This window comes from Diplotaxodon limnothrissa, linkage group LG10, assembly GCF_057381915.1.
Source record: "Diplotaxodon limnothrissa isolate DT_005_m linkage group LG10, D_limnothrissa_male_GT1.1, whole genome shotgun sequence".
Lineage (NCBI taxonomy): Eukaryota > Metazoa > Chordata > Actinopteri > Cichliformes > Cichlidae > Diplotaxodon > Diplotaxodon limnothrissa.
In genome coordinates this window covers 13800563-13822844 of record NC_140605.1, presented here as the reverse complement: position 1 = coordinate 13822844, position 22282 = coordinate 13800563, and the positions used below count along the sequence as shown (strand labels likewise).

General features: G+C 40.3%; 1 protein-coding gene across 3 annotated transcripts in view; it reads left to right on the top strand.

Moving 5' to 3' along the window:
- Nucleotides 1–22282, top strand: part of LOC146624002 (glutamate receptor 3) — a 74456-nt gene that overhangs the window by 8055 nt on the left and 44119 nt on the right. For all 3 annotated transcript variants that reach the window (XM_085363584.1, XM_085363583.1, XM_085363582.1), the window contains exon 3: nt 8449–8688. In XM_085363584.1, coding sequence (XP_085219710.1) covers nt 8449–8688 — 240 coding nt within the window. The remainder of the gene's footprint in view (nt 1–8448; nt 8689–22282) is intronic.

The window sequence follows — 22282 nt, the reverse complement described above, 5'->3', positions numbered from 1 at the left end:
ATTTGATAGATGAGCCTATTCTCAGTGCTTTCTATTGTGAAACATTTTTCACCTGATATTTCACAATACATTAGTTAGAGCTTGTAAATTGTGCATTTATAACTTCTTCACTCTACTTTTTTAAAACTGAGTATATTGCATTACTCTGTGTACTTTGTGTATAATGAATACCTGCAGGGGGCTAACCCACTGGAAGAAAATGTGTGCCTTTATAAAGCTGTAATCTGTAGAAAAGAGGGAATTCCAGCCAACATTCAACAACACTGCCGGAGGAGAAACACCTACTCAGCCTTCAGTCTCTATCATGCCCTGTGCTTTCTCTGTGGTTGGTCAGCTGAGACAAATTGTGCAACAATGCAGACTGTAATGTGGATAAAAATATGATAAGCTTAAATGTCATAACATGGGAATCATTTAAAATGTGCACGCTGTGAATTCAGCCCGACTTTCTTCATTATCAAACATTTACAATGATGTTTGGGTTTTTTTTAGGTCAAAGTAAACTAGCAGGTCTACACAGTTTAAACAGTAAGAGTGCAGATTAGATCCTGCAAAGAGAGTTGTTATTAGAAAATATAACAAGCACAATGTTTGAATTATTTTTTAATACACTTACTGCAAAAAAGTTGTTTTTAAGCGCGTGGAGAGCATAAATTGCTGCTAATAACTGACATGCTAATGGCCTTGTGAGACCGTTGAGCTAAACGCTAACACCAGCATGCTACATACCCACAGTGACAATGTGGAAATGGAGTAGGTGAAATGTTTTCCACATTCAGTGATCATCTAGTAACCAGTGAGCGCTTGCTTTAGGTTTTTGGCAGCTGCTGTGAAATCGACTGCTAAAGCCCCAATCGCAGAGGCCTACAGATCAGTCAGTGACCCCTGGCAACCACTAATCGAGAGAGAAAATAGAGTATTCGTCAGACAGCTAGAGAGTGGTTGCTGGCAGCTGTTAAGCTAAAATTGATAACAACGACATATACCAGTAGTTTGCATAGATAAGAGGTAAAGATAAACCTTTATTAGTCCCACACGTGGGAAATTTGTTGTGTCACAGCAGAAAGTGGACAGTGCAAAGTTACAGGAGCAAAAATTAAGAAAACAATGGAATAGGATAAGATAAAAAAGAATAACATACTATATACAATAGAATAAAATACTAAATTACACTTAGTGTTATTGCACATGTGCGGATGTGTGTGTTTGGTCAGCTACGAAGTCTTTGTTGTGGAGTCTGACTGCAGTAGGAAGGAAAGACCTGCGGAATCTCTCCATCCCACATCGTGGGTGCCGCAGCCACTGAAGGAGCTGCTCAGTGCTGTCAGAGTCTCCTGCATGAGGTGGGAGATATTGTCCAACAGGGATGACAGCTTAGCCACTATTCTCCTGTCACTCACCACCTCTACTGGGTCCACAGCATCGAAGATATCAAAGACCTGGACCTGTCTGCAAACATTTGCAAACTACTCGCCAAATGGTAGCGCAACTGTGAAAAGTGCAATGCAGCCTAAAAATGGGGACGCTGTCGCTTGCAATAGTACAAGGTGCTGATTTAGTTTAAAGGTGAATGCTCACTGTTTCCATTTTGTGTCTCAGGCTCAGTTTGTGTTGCAGTTTCACCGCAGCTCGGCGTGTGAATGGGAAGTATTTGTACACAAGTTGGTGTCTACCGTGCAAACCCTGGGTTAACAATCCAAGATGACGACAGTGAATCTTTAAAACTTTTGATCTATACTGTAACTGTTGTGTATTTTAGACTTGTTAAATAAGCCATTCACACAGCACTGACAGGCTCTGTCCATGGACATGCTGCAGCGGTGTTTTTAACCACAAAAAAACAAGTATTTAATGTTTCGCTAGTGATGCATGAATGGCTCAAACTCGCTAAGAAGCAAAACATCGTGTTTTTCCTTGCTTATCTGACTTTATTACTGAAACACACTCAACTCGAGAGTGATGTCACTCTGACGTCCGAGATATCTGGAGCATGGCCTGTGTGCCCAAGGCCTTATCTTTTCATTTTTTAAATTGTAACATTTGCTAATTAGCACTGAGCTAAAGTATAACTGTCGCCAATAGATATTTGACCATAAGATGTTGGGGAAATTAATAATGACCAATGGTGATGAAACTTAGTGATCAAGTGATAACTTAGTTTCATCATGAGATGAGGTAGTTTGTAGCAAATTAATCATTATAGATTATTTATTTTTGATACAATAAATAACTCCATGAAATTGAAGATGCCATTATCGGCTTTAATAATGAAGTCATGAAGTTTGATTTGCTACTTTATTTTTTTAGTTCCTTCTATTTATTTACTTTCCATTTCATTCTTCATTTATTTCTTTGCTTGTTTATCTTCTTTAATTTTCCATTTGATTTGTGAATATATTCTTTACTTAATGCATTTTTTCTGTACTTATGTTCATCATATCTTTTATAGACACAAAGGAGAAAACACAGTGAAATTAAATAATAAGCGATAAGTCTCAGTTGTAGTGAGATGTTGAGTGAGCCATGACAGTTTGTGAAATGCAGTCACCTCTCCTTTTCCTGCTTAGAGGAAAAGCCAGAGGACAAGCAAAGCCAATAGGACAGTCTGACTATAACTATAAATGTTTTTCATGACCATCTGTGAGCTACAGGATCAAAGTGCCGGGTGACTAACTTTCAGAAAGACATCATAGGCTTAGACACAATTATACTGAATTGTCATTAATAGAAATTCTCTTTAATTTTGCTGCCCTACTGTGTTGACAGAAAAGTGTTCTGACACAAACCTGCTGTTATTCAGGTGGAAATGCGATCCTAAAAGTGTAACTGCAAGTCTGTCTGCAACCCTCGCCTTTCATTTTCATACATAAAAGTCAAAACTGGATTGCTTGAAGGATCAAGCTGTCCAAATAAAAAAAGAAAACAAAATCTTTTGATTTGCAGCATCCTGAAAGGTCAAATAACCATAATGGCTTTATAAAGGATAGCGCCACAAATCTAATCAAACATTCCTATTTTGTGCTTTAAAAGCAGACAGCTGTGGTTATGCAGTACGTGCTTACTGTTCTATAAAGGACTTCCAGTTTCTTGTAGCATTTGTGCCTTATGACCTTAAACATCTGTTGTCAGACTTGGCCTTTTATTTGACATGCTTCCACTTATGCTTCCAAACCTAGGCTGCTTTATTCCTTCCACTAGTACTGAGGAAAACTGAATTGCAGACTTTTCACATCTTGCCGTTGAAGCGTCTAAAAATAGAGTTCTTTTTTTGAGCCTGTGCACAACAGCACATGAATTGTTAGACATGTTAGACTGGGGTATTAATTGGGAAAAAAAATATAGACTGCATTTCACACGGTTGTTGTAATTATAGGATTTTTGACATCATGTGCTGCAAAAAAATACTGTTGATGAATGTTTTCAACTCGCAGCTCAGATACAAGCATACTGAAATAAAGCATCTACAGAATATTATAATTACTCTGTATAGATAGTGATTCTACCTCTTCAGCCTCTACTGATAAGTGCATGCATAGTGGGCTTAAACCACTTTATGACCACATTAACGGCTTTTACCGGTAGTTTTGCATCATATACGTCATCAGATATAAATATTCAAGATAAATCTGTTTGCGTCCTGTCCAGCTAAAACATCCACAGATGCTGCCAGGATGCACATTACCTAGAATAACAGAAAGACATGCTAGCTATTTACTCTTCAGCTTAGCGTCCAGCTTGTTTCCATTAGGAAACAATGCATTCACTGATGCATACTGCTAACAAAACAAAGGGAACACTCACAATATAAAACCAAGCTTGTTAAACTTCAGGGATATCAATCTATCCAGTTAGGAAACATAAACCCTTGTGGGTCCATTTTACCCGCTTTGGTGCAAATGAAAGTGACAACAAGTGCACTGGAGAGGCAACAACAAGAGAACCTCCCCGCAGAAGGGAATGGTTTAGTAGGAGGTGGTCACAAACCACTGCACTCCCCTTAACCTGCCTGAGTGATTTTTCCAGTTTTGCTTTTTTTCAGTGTCCTATAAGAGGGTACCTGCAGTCGATTCAGATTACACAGGTTGTCCAACTCCTCCAGAAATGCACATCCAAACCTCTGTTACAGAAAGATCTGCTGCATCTCTCAGCGCAGTCTCAAAAACACAAAGAACATACCAGAAGATGGGGCATTGCATGAACAGAACTGGAAGGGCATCAACCCGGCAACATGACGGGTATCTGTTTCCTTGTCCCAGGGAAAACAGGAGGATCACTGGCAGAGCACTACAGCATTACCTCCAGTTGGCTACTGATGTCCATATTTTGATTAGATTTCCCTAGAAAGCCAGACATCCTTTAGTGGGAACTTTGCTCGCAGCTCATCTGGCATTTTTTCTGAGAACACAAGAACTGGCAGGAACACCACTGGCACCTCATTTTCTTTATAGGTGAAGATTTCTACTTTTCTAACATGTAGGAGGTTCAGAGGGTCTGGAGATGCTGTGGTGAACGTCATGCTGCCCTCAACATTATCCAACATGACTGGTTGGGTGGTGGTCTTTGGGCACACTCAGACCTCCAAGTGCTAGTCGAAAATATCCTAACTGCTGTTAGATACTGTGATGAAATCCTCCGACCGTTTGTCAGACCTTATGCTGGTGCAGTGGACTCTGGGTTGCTCCTGATGGAGGACAATTTCCGGCTTCATGTGAACAGTGTGTAGACAGCTCTTGAACAATGAAGATCATTGACTGTCTGTAATGTTCCTTAGAACAGAATCCAATTGAGATCCTCTGTAATGTTATGTATCAGTATAAAAGACACTGACAAATAGCACCATACGCTGCCCAGAAGCGAACTCAACTCATAATCCAAATTTGAGAAGGGATCCCCTAAGACACCATCAACTGTCTCATCAGGCGTGTGCCCAGATGTTATCTGGAACGCACACAGACTCAGAGGTCAGCCTGTGATTTTTTTTTTTTACTTTGACTTTTGGTGTGATTTTCAATCCAGCTCTCAAAGTAATGATGTTCATGGTTTCAAGCCCTTGATGATCTTCTGGCATTTCCTGTTACACCACCTGAGTTGGTGAATATGTTCAGTGTTTCTAGTTTCTCTTTGACCCTGTCCTTTACAAGCTGGCACAGCTGCATGTTGTATTTTGTTCACTGGCTTCTTCATTTAGTGAACATGTGACCCTGTGTCAGCGCAGAACAGGTATCCCCATGTGGCATAAACCAATGTGACTTCCCTCACGTCCCTGTGTAAAACAATCTGAAGCCCTCCTGCTTTCCTCTGCTCTTGCAGACGCAGCTCTTTGGCAGTGGAAAAATAACTTCCTGCCAGGCAGAAGTAAACACATTAAGAGGTTATTTAATATTGTCACAAAAAATAAAACTGTTGTCCTGACTTTGTTCACATGCAGCACCCAATCCTCTCAAACCTCACAGCTCTGAACAGTGAAGCTCAACTCCTCATCGCAGCACGAGTTATCCACTGTTTATTTCTTCATTCTTACTGTGTTATGCGCATAAAGTTCAATTTCCTTAATGCGTCTGCTGTTCGCTTCTCAGGCGAGGACAGCAGCTCACCTCTATTTCCATTCTGAGATAGAGCTATAAGAATCCAGTTTAAAGGCTCAGATCTGCTGTGCACATACAGGTTCATCCCACCAACAGCAATTTTGATGATGGACTCAGACTAAAAAAAAAGAAAAAGAGAAGACATGTGACGGTGTTGGTGTTACTGGAGCTGCTGTGTGTACCTCTTAAGCTTGAAAAGGTGAAGAGAATTAGAGGGTGAGGGGTAAAAGAGAGAGAGGCAGCAGTGAGAGACAGATGTGGGTGTTTGTTAGGTGATGAATAAGATGAGAGTCGACAAAGGGTGAAGAGAGCTGAATTTCTCCAGCTGGATATTAATCATGGATGGAAGGCCTGTGTTAGTATTCTGAACAGAAACGCACAGAGCAGTAAAATAGCTTCACTTCACCACTGTAATAAAGTCAATGATGCGTAACTTCATTTCTGACCGTGATCAGGGGAATTTACTGTAGTTGGCTGGTGTTTACAGCTTCATGAGCCCAAATATATGATTTCATTAGTCCTTTGGGAGAACAGACTGTCCGTTTAACCTTGACAATCAAAAGATAATGCAGTCATTTTGCCAATAGGATCGGATGATTTTCGATGAGCTGAGGGGTGTTTATTTATGGCAGTGTGCTATTTTGCATGAATAACACGAGCTGGATGTTGCTGTGAATCTGTAATTTGAGGTGAAGCATGCTGATTTTAAAAGGAATCGATCTTTTCTGACATTTTTTCTGGCTTTTTTTTGCTTAAATGTTTGAGTGCAGCAGCCCCTTGATTATATAACAGGTGCACTGTGGCCATCCAAGACGCACACAGGCTGATCTGATGATAAAATGAGAGAGGGAGAGATGACTGAACCGAATCATCAACTATGTGTGGGTGACGGAATGGCTGTCTTAATGGAAAAGTCAAACGAACAGAAGCAAATGGTGAAAACATCCAGCAAATAACACATGAAATCGCAGATCTGTGAAATTATTTTACTCTGACTGCAATCATAAAAACTTAAAACTTAAAAACTCTTTTTTTTTATTTGACCAATCATTTCTAGACTTTAACTCCTAGTTTAGACTATATGTAGTTTTTCAACATTCCCTCAAAATCCACTCACACATAAAAGTAACAATGGTAGAAAAGTACACGTGTAAAATTGTTTTATGAAGCTTTTGACTTTATATGCATTTATATTTGCTTCTGCATGTGCTGCATTTCTTGGTGCATTAAGCAGAGCATACAGTCTAAGGTCATGCATGCGCATTCTCGTGTGCCCGACAACGTAAACAGGACTTTCTCATGAGTAAAACACTACTGAAGGATAAAAAACGCCCGTTTTCCATCAGTGATTCGTGAGTCACGATGATTTAATGCATGAATTAATGCAATGTGCATCCTGAATCCTGACGAGTGGAATAGGCCACCAGCTGTTTCTTTGCAATAAATTATGCTTAATTTCAGAAGAAGCACAAATTATTTTTTATTTATACAATTTGCTAATGAGATTTGCTATTATTTATATTTTGTTATGATTTCTTGAGCCTGTGCCGTGCATGTGTGTAATCAAAGTAATCAAAGTTTCTATCAATAAATCAAATGCTTCTTGTTGGTTGAAAACATGCACTAAACACTTCCTCATCTAAACCAATCAGATTGTGTGTGCCCACGTATAACCATCTTACGTGACCTCTGTTGCAGAGGTTGTTGCTATATATGGTTGTTGGCCTTGTCCACAGGCATATTTTAGATGGGAGCTGGACCTCAAGATATGCATGTGTATTTAAGCATTTGACAGTGAAATCTGACTAGTGGAAGTCTGCTGTGGGGCAGAGCAAGCTGCCCAGTAAGAACAGATAGGGTGCTCACTGGGAGGGAGGCCTTAAAGAGACAGACAGAGGCTGAATGCAGGGGTTGACAGGGAAATATACACAGTCGGTTTCCTTTAGATGTCTTGTTTTTGATGCAAATTACTGAACAATATGTATGTGACTTGATTTTCTATTTAAAGAATAACCTCTTTGTTCCTTCATTTTGTACAGAAACTCAAAATGAAATAAGAGAAATTTACACTTTATTGATAATACTCTATTCTGTAACTGTAATGCTAAAATCCAAACATTTCTAGCCTCATTTAATACTTATTAGTGTTTCTGTGCGGCTTCACTGAGCAGCGTTGTGACCTGTGCGGAGCAGAGGGTCAGAAATATCAGAGCAGGTCTGCTGCACTGACCAACATTTCCTTCAGTCATTACTAATATTAGGATGGCTGTCATGCCTCTGATTTAATCCTCCTTGGTGGCACTGAACCAGTTTATTATACACAAATAAAATGAAATACTTAACACCTTGTAAGTGTGTTTAGTGTTTGTGGCCGCGGCTCATTTCCATAGGCCCACAGATGGCAACAGATAGGCCTCGTTGTAAATCTTTTATACAGCGGCAGCACAGCCCAGCGCTCGAACATTTGGATGCTCATGTGTCAGGATATTTGTCCATTAAGAGCTGTGGCCAGTGCACTGACTTCCCCATTATTTCTAGTTGATTACCCAAGCAGTTGCATTTACAGCAAGGATAAGTGAAGGGCACCAGGCAGCAGAGCATTGCCATAGGGAGCAGGCATCCCGCGTGAGGCCCATTTATTCAGATAGCCGCTGCTTCACTTGCAAGATTAACAGCATAAAGAATTCCCTCTCATCTCAACCTTACATTGAATTTTTTTTTTTATTTCTGCACAGGGACTCAGCAGCTTTAACTTTCAGTATGTCACAGCGATTATTGACATCTCTTCTGAAATTAGGAGGAACTTGGCATAAATCTTTGTTTGAGTCCATGACCTGAACCTGTTCTTTGTCCTTTGCACTAGTCTGCTCCCAGTTCTCCCGAGGAGTTTACGCCATCTTCGGCTTCTACGACAGGAAGTCCATGAACACGCTGACCTCCTTCTGCGGGGCACTGCACACCTCCTTCATTACTCCCAGCTTTCCCATCGACGCCGACGTGCAGTTTGTCATCCAGATGAGGCCCAGTTTGCGAGGAGCTGTTCTCAGCCTGCTGGACCATTACAAGTGGGAGAAGTTCGTCTACCTTTACGACACTGACAGAGGTGAGAGCGGTTATGGTCGGGAAAGCATGCTTGTGTACACCTTTGCAAATGCCACAAGCTTCAGCAACGTTTAGGAGTAGAACGTCTCACTGCAGGAGAAAGTGGATTAAGTTGTCGCCATCCCTGCTCAGGCAAACACGTTATTATATAGGCTATAAGATTTGTCTTTAATATGTAAATCCCTTATCCCCAATCCTCATTCTAAGTGGTTTGATACATTTTAATCTTTGTCAGTAATGATCTCAAATTGCTTCAGTGTGCGGCTGAATCCTGCTCACAGAGGCGCTCAATAGTTTCTTGCTTCCGAGAAATGAGTCATTCACAGGTGCTGCTGATTCTGCTGCAGTACTATGACTGCAGCCGCCCGAGTCTCTAATCCTAGGCACTCGCTGATTATCATTTAGCTCTAATTGGATTATTTAAAGACGGAGCACAACACCCTCCAACTTCTGCATGTGTTTTATGCCCTCTCGCTCCCCTCATGTGGGCCAACTATTTGCAGACTTGGGTCCCCCGAGAGGTAGCATGCAGTCACAATCTGTCTGTACAAACTGGACCATAAACTGATCGCAGACTTGCTGTCACAGTAAAGCTACAGAGCACAGTGTCAAGTCAAACGTATTTTCAAATCGTCCGTTGCAAATAAATTAGAAGATGCAAGAGATGCCGTTTTCCGGCTTCAGTGTCTGCTCTTAAATGTGCCAAACTGTTCAAGAGCTGTGCATCCAAGTATTTTTAAACTGACACAGAGAATTTCTAGGACAGGAGTGCACTCCTTTTTCGCTTCCCCCTGCCTCACGTTTATATATTTCCAGCTCAGGTGTCTGATCCACCGCTCGGTGATGAATCTGATCGCAGAAGCTGATGGTTGTCCAATCATCAGCTTCTGCGACGATTGTGGATGAGAAAAAAGTGATTAATGAGTTTGTAACCTCTCCATGGCAAAATCAACCTTCTCAGAACTGTATCCCAATTTGGCCTTTAGAGCTCCGCTTGACTTTGTTGGCCTCTTTCACCTGCTGTGCTGAGGCTGATGGGCCACCATCTGTAATACTTTGCTCATTTCCACAGCACCACACAGTGTAAACACTACAGTTTAGGATGGATTTCCACAAGCTGCACAGCTTGTGTTTGTTGAGAGACTAGTTAGCCATCCTATTTTGGCTCGAGGTCCCATCCTGCTCTTCCCATCAAGGCTGTGGAGCAATATAGCCACCACTCATCCAAATGTCACTTTAATCTTCATTATAAAAAGAGGGCCTCTATTTAGGGCCCTAAGAGGGATTGGCAGGGGGCACTCAAGAGATGCTTGTGTGAATAGCTTTGGATGGTTTGTGGGGCAATATGACAGTAATATGCTGCAGAGGCATTTTACAGTGATATATGTTATGTCTGTTAACAAGACACAGCCTTTTATTAGAGCAAAAGCAAAGGCATCTTAGGGGCAGCTATAAATGGGGAATGTCTTTTAAATTAGATTTTCCCCACAGCTCAGATCAAGCACTTTATTTAATCACTTTAAGCATAATTATGAAGAAATACAAGACATTTTTTCACACAATTTCTCCCCACCTGGAATTTTTGTACTTATTGGACAACCACCATAAATAACGGTGAATATAAGAGTTGTATGGACAAATGTAAGACAGTTGGATGTATGTTGGCAACTATTTGTTTTCTAAGAGATCATGTTTTTCTGCCTTTTTGGTTCTTTAAAAAGCGACTGTAGTACTCACCAGCCTCAAATTAATTACATTTATGCTTCTGGACCCACATGCAGAAATAATATAGCAACATAATGTATATGAAGTTAGTAGGTTTCACCTTAAAACAGATCAAGCATATCTTGCACACATAGAATTTTATGTCCTTGTGAAACTTTTTCATGACTGTTGCAGTGGTTGTAGAGTGGCTTGGATAAAACTAGTAGCAGACCCTAGGGTAAAGTCCTTGAACTGGCAGGATTTATATGGGGCACACCTTAACAGCCTCAAGTCAACTTACAAATTGGAGCCATTAAAACAGTGCTGGGATGTTCTATTAGCCTCTCAAAATTGTTGCTCCTGTCTATGGTAAGTGAATATTAATAATATTAATGAATGGTGTAGCCCTGCCCTGTGTATACTTGTCTGACTGTTTAAACATTTCATAATAAAAAAGCCAGCTATTTTTTTGAAAAGAAGTGTATTTGGGGTAAAATTATTAGACTTATATTCTATACACGTGACCGAATTTTAGATTTTGTTGTGTTCCTTTGTTAATTTGGTCATACAGTCTTTGCTGTCTCTTTTTGTGTAATTTTTAATAAAAAAAAAACAGAAAGAAACTTTTTTTATTACCAACTTAGCTCAACACGGGGTACCTCATCCACTCGGCTAGGCTAACTTTGGAGACCTTTGGAGGACAACCCTGCTAACTGTAATGTTCAGTCCTGTCTCCATAAACTGCTTGTGTACTATTATAATGAGTTCTTCTATGTTTGGTGAATTATGCTTATAGTTTGGTTGCTAAAGTTGTATTTTATTAAACTTCATGTCAGATTGATAAAGCTTCGACACCATCAGTGCAGCCTCTGTGCTAGCAAGGAAACTGTAGCTATTTTTAGCTTGATGCTATTGTTCAAATGATGAGCTGTGCAGAGAAAATTCAAGGTTTTCTCACCTGCCGAGAATTGAGTCACTCTTCACGTCTGCATGACCAGTTTCCTGTTGGGACAACTTTGAACAGGCTAAAATAAGAATGCACAAACATTTATCAGTAGCAATTATATTAAAAGAAAAAAACTTATTGTGAAACTGGCTGCAGACCCAAGGTGGTGCTGCTTTTGGTTCTTAGTCAGTCAATTTTCTCTATTTCGAACACAAATTGACATGAGTACTATTTTTGTGTGTCTACTATGCAAAAATACTTCAACAACTGACCTCCATCCTGGTCGCATAATCTCAGATTAGTAATGGGACCAAGCCTCTAGTCATGAAGACACCTTTTGCCTGCAGTCAGGATTGGGACTTCGTATGTAGTGTGCAGTTGTTAGCCATTGCTACAGCTTTTCCTTCTAATCTTCTAATGCTTACTTTGTTGGTGAGTTAAGTGAGTTTTTACCCCCCCCCCCCCCCCAAAAAAGTCATTTTGATTGAGCTAATAGATTTAATAATAATTTAAGCATTTCATACCAAAACTAGTCTTTCTTGATCAACTTGATTATCGAATGCAAAAAGAGCATACATTTGTTAAAAGTAGATTTGCTGGTTTTTTTTTTAAATCATTGCAGCCCGAGGGCATAACTACTCATCAAAGCTATATCTGTATGATGGGATTTTAAATGTAACAGAAAATAAAAATGCCCAGGGAAACCACTCACTGTAGCCATTCATAATATATTAAAATTTCAAATTTTGAAAGCTATTAATATCAAATAGGTTCGGCTTCACTTTCATGTTGGAGATGCCTTCCTGTGACAGCAGTGCTGTGCTGATCTAAACTAGTTTAACTGACATATGCACAATAAGTCTAAACCACGAGTGGAGTCTCTCTTTATTTATTTATTTTTTTTACTGGCGTCTCTTACTGTTTCATGCAACCCACGTCTCCTTCGATGAAGTGATTTCTTCATAAACTGAACTGATACAAAAGGAGAAGTGCAGCAAGCCTCGCAGCACCAGGAGGAGCACAACAAAGCGGAAAACAGACTACACACTTTTATGCACACGAGTCATTACATACAAGTTTATTTGCTACAGTGCAGCATCACCTATTTATCCTGGATGTACTGGCTCTGAATTGTCCTCATTAAATAGACTAATGGCTGCTGGCAAGCAAAGACCTTTTGAACTGATGAACATCTGGATGTTACCAACTGGGCGCAGAGAGAAGCTCCTCACCAGGTTTTCTCATGTTTGGCTTATTTACAATAAATTGCATATTCATCATAAAGCGCAATATGTCGTTCATGCCAGTTAAAAAGAGTTGCTGGGTGGTGTTTGTCAAAGTTATTACACTTTACAAAATTTGTATAATGTGCTGATGAGCCAAAAATTTATTACTACGAAAATATCAGCTATAAAATGTGTTTCTAATAGCTGATTTTAAGTCAGAGGAATCTTTGTTTTGCTGTCTAAATGCCTTAAGCAGCAGTTTTTGTAATGGTCCCAACTGTTTAGCTCTAAGAAGACATTAGATAATGTCAGCAGAGATACAGTTCAACTTTGATTGTTAAATATAAGATATAAAAAATATTTAAAAACCACATAAACAATACAAATACATAAAAACATATCCAAAGGCCATAATGCATCACAGAAAGGCTTTCAGAAATAAAGATGGCGATGGGTTCTCAATCTGTAAAAGGCTGCACTGATAAATAGTTTAATAACTTAAAAATAACTTTACTTTATATCCGACTGCACAATGTATAAAAATAGGATACGCAAAGCCATTAAATTATTCAGAGACTCTTTATATGCAAGGGAGAAGGCCAGAAATTAGGAAAGCCTGCATTAAAAACAGACTCTGTATTGGTGACTGTACTGAAAATCACTTTCAAGAATCGGTAAACACAGTTCTTCACTGCATCGAAAAATGGAAGAGTCTTCTTCTCATTGGAAAAACAAAAATCCATAAGCAACAATTAGAAAGGCTTCCACTCTCTCTGGGCCTGAGGTCATTTAAAATCGACCGAAGCAAAGTAGAAAACTTTTTTTTTGACCAACCAAAATTTGAAATTCTTTTTGGAACTCATGAGCACACGAGGTAATAGAGAAATCACACTGTCCAGCTATTAGTGCCAGTCCTAAAGCCAGGCTCTGTGACGGTAAAGGGGTGCATTAGTGCACATGGAATGGATAAATTGCACATCCGCGAAGGTACCTAATCCATTTCAGTTAGATACAGGGTGTAGCTGATCTACTGTATTTCCATTTTTATGTATTCCGCAGCCTGTGATATTGTTTTGGAATCACTGATCCTGAAACAGACGTAACCAAATAAGGTACCTCAGAACTGTAATTAAGTACAGTGCTTCAGTAAAGGTACCTGTATGAGATCTGACTGTGCAATCTAATGCTCATTGTTGACTATCATTCTCTTGATTCATGAACTCTACATAATGCAAACTGGATCTTAATTTCCTTATGCGGCCATCAAAATGAAGAAGTAGCATCTAACAACATTAACCGCGGCTCTCTCCTCCTGCCGCTGTGACAAATGTAGATGGCGGGGACAATTTGCCTTCGATGTGTAATCACACTGCCCTGCTGCTGAATGTCTGCTTGGTTTCTTCTCTGCAAGGAAACATCTGATTAATTGCGCACTGCTAAAGAGCTTCACTCAGCAGCCCGGCACACAGGCTCATTAACAAAGAATGGGAGAGCGGGAGAGGACGGCGCCACGCAGCTGTTCCACTCTGTGAACACCTTACTGCAGCTTCACTTTGAGATGGACACATATCAATAGGTGTAGACCCCCCTCCCGCATCTGTGAGTAACCACTGTTTTGCTGCCAGACAATAATATTGGGACTGAAGCAGAGATTCATCAGTCAAGCTTTTCTACTTCAAGAGAGCTTCTTTCCTCCCCCGTTCAAGGACTCTATTAGGCCTCGTAGTGAATGTGAAAGTGAGGCAGAATATCGTGCTCTTCTGTGAGGCTGTTTGTTTTAGAGGGCGCTGAAAAACAAAGACATGCAGATAAAAAAAGGCTAACACTGTAAGAATCTCCTCTGTCAGATAGGATCTCTGAAATCATAATAGCAATTTATAACATTAATATAACGGATTGTTTAAACTTGAACAGCGCTTTTTTCCTTTTCTTTTGCAGCTTGCTCATAAATGTGGCTTTGCAGAGTGAGTGTCGAAAAAGCTTTAGATTGCGTGGACTCAATTTCCTTTAGATTTACAGCTAAGGCTGGTATTTATCTGGAAAGGCAGTTTGGATGCTACATGCGTGGTGCATGTATGTGTGTGTGTACTTGGCGGTGACCTCATTGGTGAAAACCTCAAAGGGCGTTGTGCATTCACTGGGAAGACACAGCTGAGGCGTTGGCTGTGTCTGAGTGTTTCTGCCTGAACCGAACCTCCTCTGTTTTCAAGCACTCAATCCGCTCTGCCAGACGCCCAAAATGGCACCAATTGATCCTTGCACATCCACGCATGCAGAGGCAGCGCAGCTTGAAAACAACACCGATGGAAATGTAAGCTGCAGACTTTCTGCTCAGTACTGCAGCGTCGACTCTTTTATACCCACAAAAACTGAAGTACGTGAATTATTAATTCGGTGTATTAAACATTTTGGGGAGTTCGCCTGTTTAGGAGGAAAATGTATAAATGTGTTGCTTTCATTTCTCACCACAGGTGAGTTTGGGGTTTTAGACGCTGCGTTATGCAGTGGACATTGTTGCTTTCAAATATAAAGAGATCGCTTTTGAACAGACGGCCTGACAGACTTGCAGTACTCAGACTGTAGCTAACTACTGTAGCTACAGTAACCCTGAGAAAGTCATTACGTAACTAGAAGCCGTTGCGTCACTTTAAATCTTTGTTCCTTGCTCGAAAAATGGAGTTGCACTGCTCATTACAAATCACTCTCTGTGAGCATCACTGACAAACCACTCTGCCACGTCTGCCAGGATGTGTTGACAAAGCCGCCCGTGACTGTATCAGTCTAGCGGCTACAAACTGCTAAAGTGGCAAGGATGGATACTTGTAAGAGACGTTAGGAAAGGGTTTTAGTTTTACATCCATAGATATATATTTCAGGTACTTGCAGGTAGTGAAAGCAGTGAATTTTCTAGTGTAAGAAGAAAGAGTTCTGTACTTTGTGATGTTAATGCAGGAGCTGTCCAAGGTCCTGCTGATGCAAGACCTTGGACAGCTCCTCATCCCCTCTGTAATAAAAGTTGTACTGTGTCATGTTAGCTTCATCCATTCTTCTGTTGTCCATCTCTTTATATTTCATACTGTTTCAGCAATAAACATGCGAGCAAATTAGAATATCAGCTGTCTACAGATGCCTTTACACAAGCCGGACAAATAAACTCGATTTTTCAGCAGATGTTCTCGTTATATTAAGAAAAACATGAATTAATAACGGCTCTATTTGTTGTATATAGTATGTGGGAAATCTTATAATACATAAAGTATCATATGCCCCTGAAGGTTCTTACCTATCTAATACCTACATCAGATTTATGATGTCATCGTTTTTCTTAGCTACCACCGTTGAAAGGCCTAAAATGGCCTGTTTGTACCATTTATGGACCTGTACCACCTTATAAACGTGTTCTGTTATGTTCATTTCACAACAGATCACAGGACCATGTTCCCATCGATCTTAGGTGAGCACCCAGAGAAGGCGCCGATGTTTCTAGATGCTGTTTACGCTTGTTTATGAGTTCTAACTTGCTTTTGTTGATGCTGACTTGAGTTTCTGAAGCTAAATAATGACTTCCACTACAGAATTGTGACATTCAGTACAGTGTTTTCTGACTTTGCCCCAACCATATAGATGTTTCTTGGAGTTCTCTGAATGTTGTAATGATATTATCATATTATGAAATCTCATAATATGACTGACTAGTATCCAGTCATGTTACTAATTTGTTGCCGCTTAACCTAATTAGCTGTGGGATATTCCCCCCAAAACTCAAACATTGTGTTTGTACTGTTATTTTGTCACAGGGTTGCGCATTTTGTTGTGACAAAGACTGTTTTTTTGAGGGGTAATAACACAAATAGATAAGGTTGGGGTTCAGTAACCCGTGATGAACATGCTTCTAACAGCGGTCTACTGCTTTGTGATGTCACAGTGTGCACTTGCATAACAGGGTGCTGTGAACAACAGTGAAATTTGTCAGGAAATAAAAGTCTAGCACAAACAAACAAACACCATACATGTAACAAAACTGCCTTTGCTAACACTGCTCTCACACGTTTGTTTTATAAACCCTTGAAATTTTGTTAGTATGCAACCTGAAGCTCGATCAGTCATATTTATCATATCTGTTACTGATGGCAATACATAATCAGTGCTTACTTCTACTTCTCTGCCTCTTGAATCAGAGAGAAATCAGTACCTTAAAGACCAGGTGTGATTCCACTTATCCTGCTTTCGTTGTCTGTTCACTCCTGCCGGCTCAGGGAGGAAACAGGGTGAGCAGCTCAGAAGCATATTTGGGCAAAAATACAGATTTTTCTTCCCTCCGCAATTCAACATTGTTATCTCAGCTGCTCACAGATGAAGGAATAGCCTCGTCTTCAAATGAGTGGGAAAGAAATAAAAGTGTATGGAGCTGTGAGAGAAGGAACAGAGGAGTCAGCAAAGCCTTTGTGTTTCTCCCGTGTCAGAGGGACAAGCGCTGTCAGAAATGCTGTCAGATGCACCGAACGCTTTTGACTTCATCGAATTTGGAGCTTCCTCCCATCTTTTTCTGTCACATCCAATTTGTCATATGTAATCTGCTCTAACCTTACCACCTTACACGGACAAATAAGAAACCAGGTGACTAATAGAGAGCCCCTCTGCTTTATCAGGCAGCTGCTCTGCTTATTCCTCGATTCTTGTCTCTGTGTCTCTCAAATGCCTTTCGTCTATTTCAGGGACACTTGCTTTCAGGATAACGCAAGGCCATTACAACAGTAGTCTTTTTGCATTATGAAAGAGATTGATGTGATGTGCGTTTCCATGTTTGCCCAAGAGAAAACGCCATTTTTATTTTGCCTAAGAGAGAAAAAGACAAGGCTGTTAGTGCAGCTCTCGCTAATGGGCCATCCATTTCTTTGTGTGTGGTTTAAATATCTGCACTTTGTGTTTGTGTTAGTTTTCTCACTCCGGCTGTCTTTTATATTACATTTTTAGTGCTTTAGAACCTGAATCATCTTCAAGCGCAACAAAAATTTGTGAATTATTCAATGACGTGTGAATTCAACTTACATAAAAGATGAAAGCAAACAGGAGAAATGCTCGACGTTCTGTTAGCAACTTTGCAGCTGTCATTAGATAAGAAATAATCTGTTTGATTAGGTCTGATCAGGGATTTGGCAGGAGTGGGCGGTGTGGGGGTGCAGGGCTCTTTGCAGTTCAGCTAATTTGGAAGAGGGAGCTGTTATCTATGTTGGACTGCAGTTGGAGTAGGCGTTGTTAGGCTAATTGTGCTCAAAAGTGTCCTTTTACTGTCATTTGGCAGCTTTAATCCTTTTTATTTCACTGGCTCTGTGAGCACTGCCCACTGAAAGCAGTCTTCTTTGTAGAGCCACATATAAGCTTTGAGATTTTTAGAGATTTCTCAGAAGTGGGTTCAGTGGCTTTGTCTGAGTTCCCCCTCGGTGTCGCGCTCAGCTTTGGGCCTCCCGTGACAACGGCGCGGTTCAGATGACTGCAAGAGAATTTTAAAGAGGTCACCTTCCTCGGGGAGGGGGAGGGACGACTGAGTCACAGTTCAGACTGCACACCACGCTCAGCCATCATATGAGCCGCTGCCCGAGACAGACAAGAAGAATACATGGCCAGGTGTCAGCAGAGCCTCAGTCAGGCTCGTTTTAGTGGCTGTGTCTCACAGAGGAAGTAACATATTTGGTAAATGTCCTAATCTAGAAAAATACTTCTCTTAACTACAGAGAGATTTAAAGTGAACCAGTGATTGTACTTGACTATCCTGCTTTGTTTTTTTCAGGGCTACATCCCGATGGTGCTGTGTTTGCTATTAAGCTCATATATTCAGGTTTAACTCACATACAGGCCAACTTTACTTTGTGCTGCCTGCTTAAACAGCTCCCCTCAGCTTCAAGCATTTCTTTCACTACATTTGTCAACAAACCTCAAAGTGAAATGTCTAAATTTTTTGTGTTTGTAGACTTGAGCATAAATATCCGTACTGTACTCATGGCATGGTGGCCTGACAGCATATAGCGGCGCTGCTTTGCACATCGACAGCTCACGTTTCATGTTATTGGATCATTGTTTTGCTGCTCTGCCTAAGTTACGTGCTGTTTATAAACTGGTACTAATGTCAACATGTAGCAGGTCGGGCTCGCATCATCTCTTCAGGAGAACCTTTGTCGTCTGACGTCTGTTAAAGCTGATTTCAGCTGGGAGCTGATGAAAGGTTTATCCTCTTAAACAGCTAAGTGCTAGCTACTACACAAAGCTGTGCAATAATTCTCTGTGGGCTTCCTACTAGTAACCCATGTGAGTTTAAAGTAACATTAATTGGCAATGATTGTACAAAAGAATGACACTAACAATAATCACAGTGATTGTCTAATTGCATTTTTTGGAGTCTTGTTTACATCAACCTGATAACTCAGGGCATTTATCCATGTATGCACGGTAAAGACAGCCTGCTAAAATTCAGACTGAGCAAGGTGATTTAAGGGTCTTTAAACACTGCATGATTTAGTATTTCTGAAACTGCTGATCTACAGGGATTCTCCCACACAACCATCTCTATTGTCTGAAAAAGGGAAAATATCCACTGAGCATCTCTGAATGCACCACATTGAACCTTGAAGCAGATGGGCTATAGGAGCTGAGGACCACACCACCAAGTGCCACTCCTCTCAGTTAAAAAGATAAAGCTAATGGTATAGTTCAGACATAGAAAATTGGAAAAACATTGTCGTTTTTTCTGTGTCTCTATATCTTCTGCAACATTGAGATGGTCGGGTCAGAATTTAGTCTAAACAACATGGAAGAATGGCTCCATCCTGCCTTGTATCTGTGGTTTTTTGGCATAGAGCATAGAGCATCATTTAATCACCACAGCCTCCCTGAGACCATGTCCTTTCTTTTATGACCACGGTGCACTCATCTTCTGATGGCTGCTTCTAGCAGGATAACACCAATGGGGCCACAGGAGAGATATTTAACTAACTAAGGCTGTTTTGGTGTTTTTGTGGAAGAAGGATTTTTTTTGCTCTATAAATAGGCTTGTGGCAGTATGCTCCCGATGTTGAATATGTATTATTCTTCAGGTCAGGGCTGAATAATTGACTCTGTAAAATGCCCTTGATGGTCGTCCTTCCTGCTGACTGTTTTAAAATGTACCATCTGTTTACAAAGTCAACCAAAACTCTGTCATTTGTGCGCCGCCTGATAAATCACACCAGTGTTAATACTCACCAAGAGACTTAGGTGTCCTTTGTTGCTCAGATTTCCTTTTTGCACTGTGGTTTTTAAAGCTAGAGTGCACCGAATGTCACATCATTGAATTCCTTCGGTTCGGGACTTCCTCTTTATTTATACATATCTTTAATTGTTAAGTATACTCAATAGCTTAAACATCAAGCAGCTCATAAAATGTTTAAACCCCAACTATCCAGCTTAGTTTTAGTGTGAGAAAATGAAACTCTCAAGGGAATCGTTTGTAAATCCCCCCAAATCCTTTTTCTTGAGCAGCTACTAACACGTTTCAAAATGTCATGCATATCCCAGCTTATGGCGTTCAGTGCTGTGGGAGGAGAGCTGACACTCAGCTTCTGCCTTTTCATTTCCCTTCTGCCAGCGGTGATATAATGTGCTAGATTTTAGTTTTGATATATATGTGAGCTGATAAAAAAAAAAATCCAGATAAAGGCAGTAGCAGTGTTGGGCTCAGACTGAGGTCAGCTCAGCAGTCTCTTATCAGTCATCAGAGTCTTTACAATGCATCAAGACACGATGCCTCTTTCGAATTCCTTAACCTCGCCCGGCGTCAGACATGTGAGCACAAGTCGCGGTGGCCTCTTTAGAAGCCAGAGTGGCTAACGTGATGGCACCCAGCGAGAGCCACTTGTCTTTAAAGGCCATACCTGGTCTGAGTGCTGTCTGCTGTGCACTTCACTGTGAAGGTCACCAGCAGGGGAGGGGAGGGCGAACGTGTCAGCCCAGTCGCTGTGCTCTGAATATTTCGGAGGCCTGTTGGGAACATGAGCTTACATGTTCCCAACAGAAAGCTGAAGAACCTGTGGTAGATCCAGATAAGGACCACTAGTTATTGTTGTTGGAAATGCAAGCAACAATACTTCTGATTAAATTATACATTACAAGTGAGTGCTGCCTTAGAAAGGCGGTGTCAAATCTGTATTCTGGATTATTTGCTAAAGATAAATCTATAAATGGTGTTAGTGGACCCAAAAATTCAATTCTCCACTTTACAAACCTTTTGAAACCTCTCTACCTCTCTTTAGTAAGAAAATATTCTTGTACGTTTATGAGTTTGGAGATTTAATGGCATGTTAATTGCTGCATTATTATTTACAGTTACTCTTCGTTCATCGCTCACATTTCCTTTGTACTTTGTACACAGGCATGAATCTCTGTAGACAGATCGCTGCATTGGACCAATCTTTTATGTAAGATTGGTTCAGATCTCTAGATTCATGTATGTCCAAATTCCTTTGGAAAAATAAACCCCCACGTATAAGCTTAAAAACACTACAAAAGACCAAGGATAAAGGAGGACTAGAACTGCCTAACTTTCAGCACTACTTCTTAGCCAACAGGCTTCGGTTTATCTCAGGATGGCTAAAACATACCCTCTTAGATGAACCTTGGCTAGATGTAGAACAAGCACTTTGCAATAATCTAGAGATCTCAGACCTACCATTTATCAGCTCAAACATCCAACGACATGAATGCTTTAAAAGCATCAACATCAGTGCTTCTCTGACAGCATGGTGGGAGTTTCTAAAATTGACAGCGTCTTCATTAATCCCATGCAAACGTACACCTATCTGGAACAACCCTGACATATTACAAAACAATAATATGATAAACTTTTCAGATTGGAGTGGTAAAGGAATCAAATATTTAGAACATATACTAGAAGGAACAGAATTTATTTCATTTGACAGACTAGTTACACAATATGGGATCAACAAGAAAAGATTTTTAGAATATCAACAAATTAAATCCATAGTAAAAAAGAAATTTAAACCGGGTCAAGTTGAACTACAAACACCACCAAGTGTGGTTCAATTTCTTACTCTTAAAACCCCCAAATTACTATCCAAAATATACAGAATGCTTTCTAAAAAAGATGAATCAATATCACTTCCTATTGCAAAATGGGAAGCGGATTTATCAGTTAACTTAGACCTAAACTTCTGGTCTCAGATTTGCTTAAAAACCTTTCATCTAATTAGAAATCCCAGTCTTCAATTAATTCAATACAAAATACTACATAGAGTGCACTATACAGGTCATCGGATGTTCAAGATGGGCTTTACGTCTACCAACAACTGCTCACACTGCCAAACCAATTCACCGGACAATTATATCCACGCTCTTTGGTTCTGTCCACCAGTTCAGAAGTTTTGGCGCGAGATATGTGAAGACTTATCGAAGTGTCTGAAATGTAACATTCCAACTTCCCCCTTAGTGTGTTTGTTGGGCAGCTTAGATAATGTCACTTCAGAAAAGAATATCGCCCATATGGTTTTCACTGCCCTATGCATAGCCAAGAAAACAGTCCTCATGAACTGGAAAAATAAAAATAATCTTAATTCTAACCAATATAGAAATTATCTATTAGATTACATTAGTCTTGATACAGCCTCTGCCACCACATCAGATCAATTGCTCTGGGCTCCTTTGATCAGCTCCATCACCTAGTGGGGGTGGGG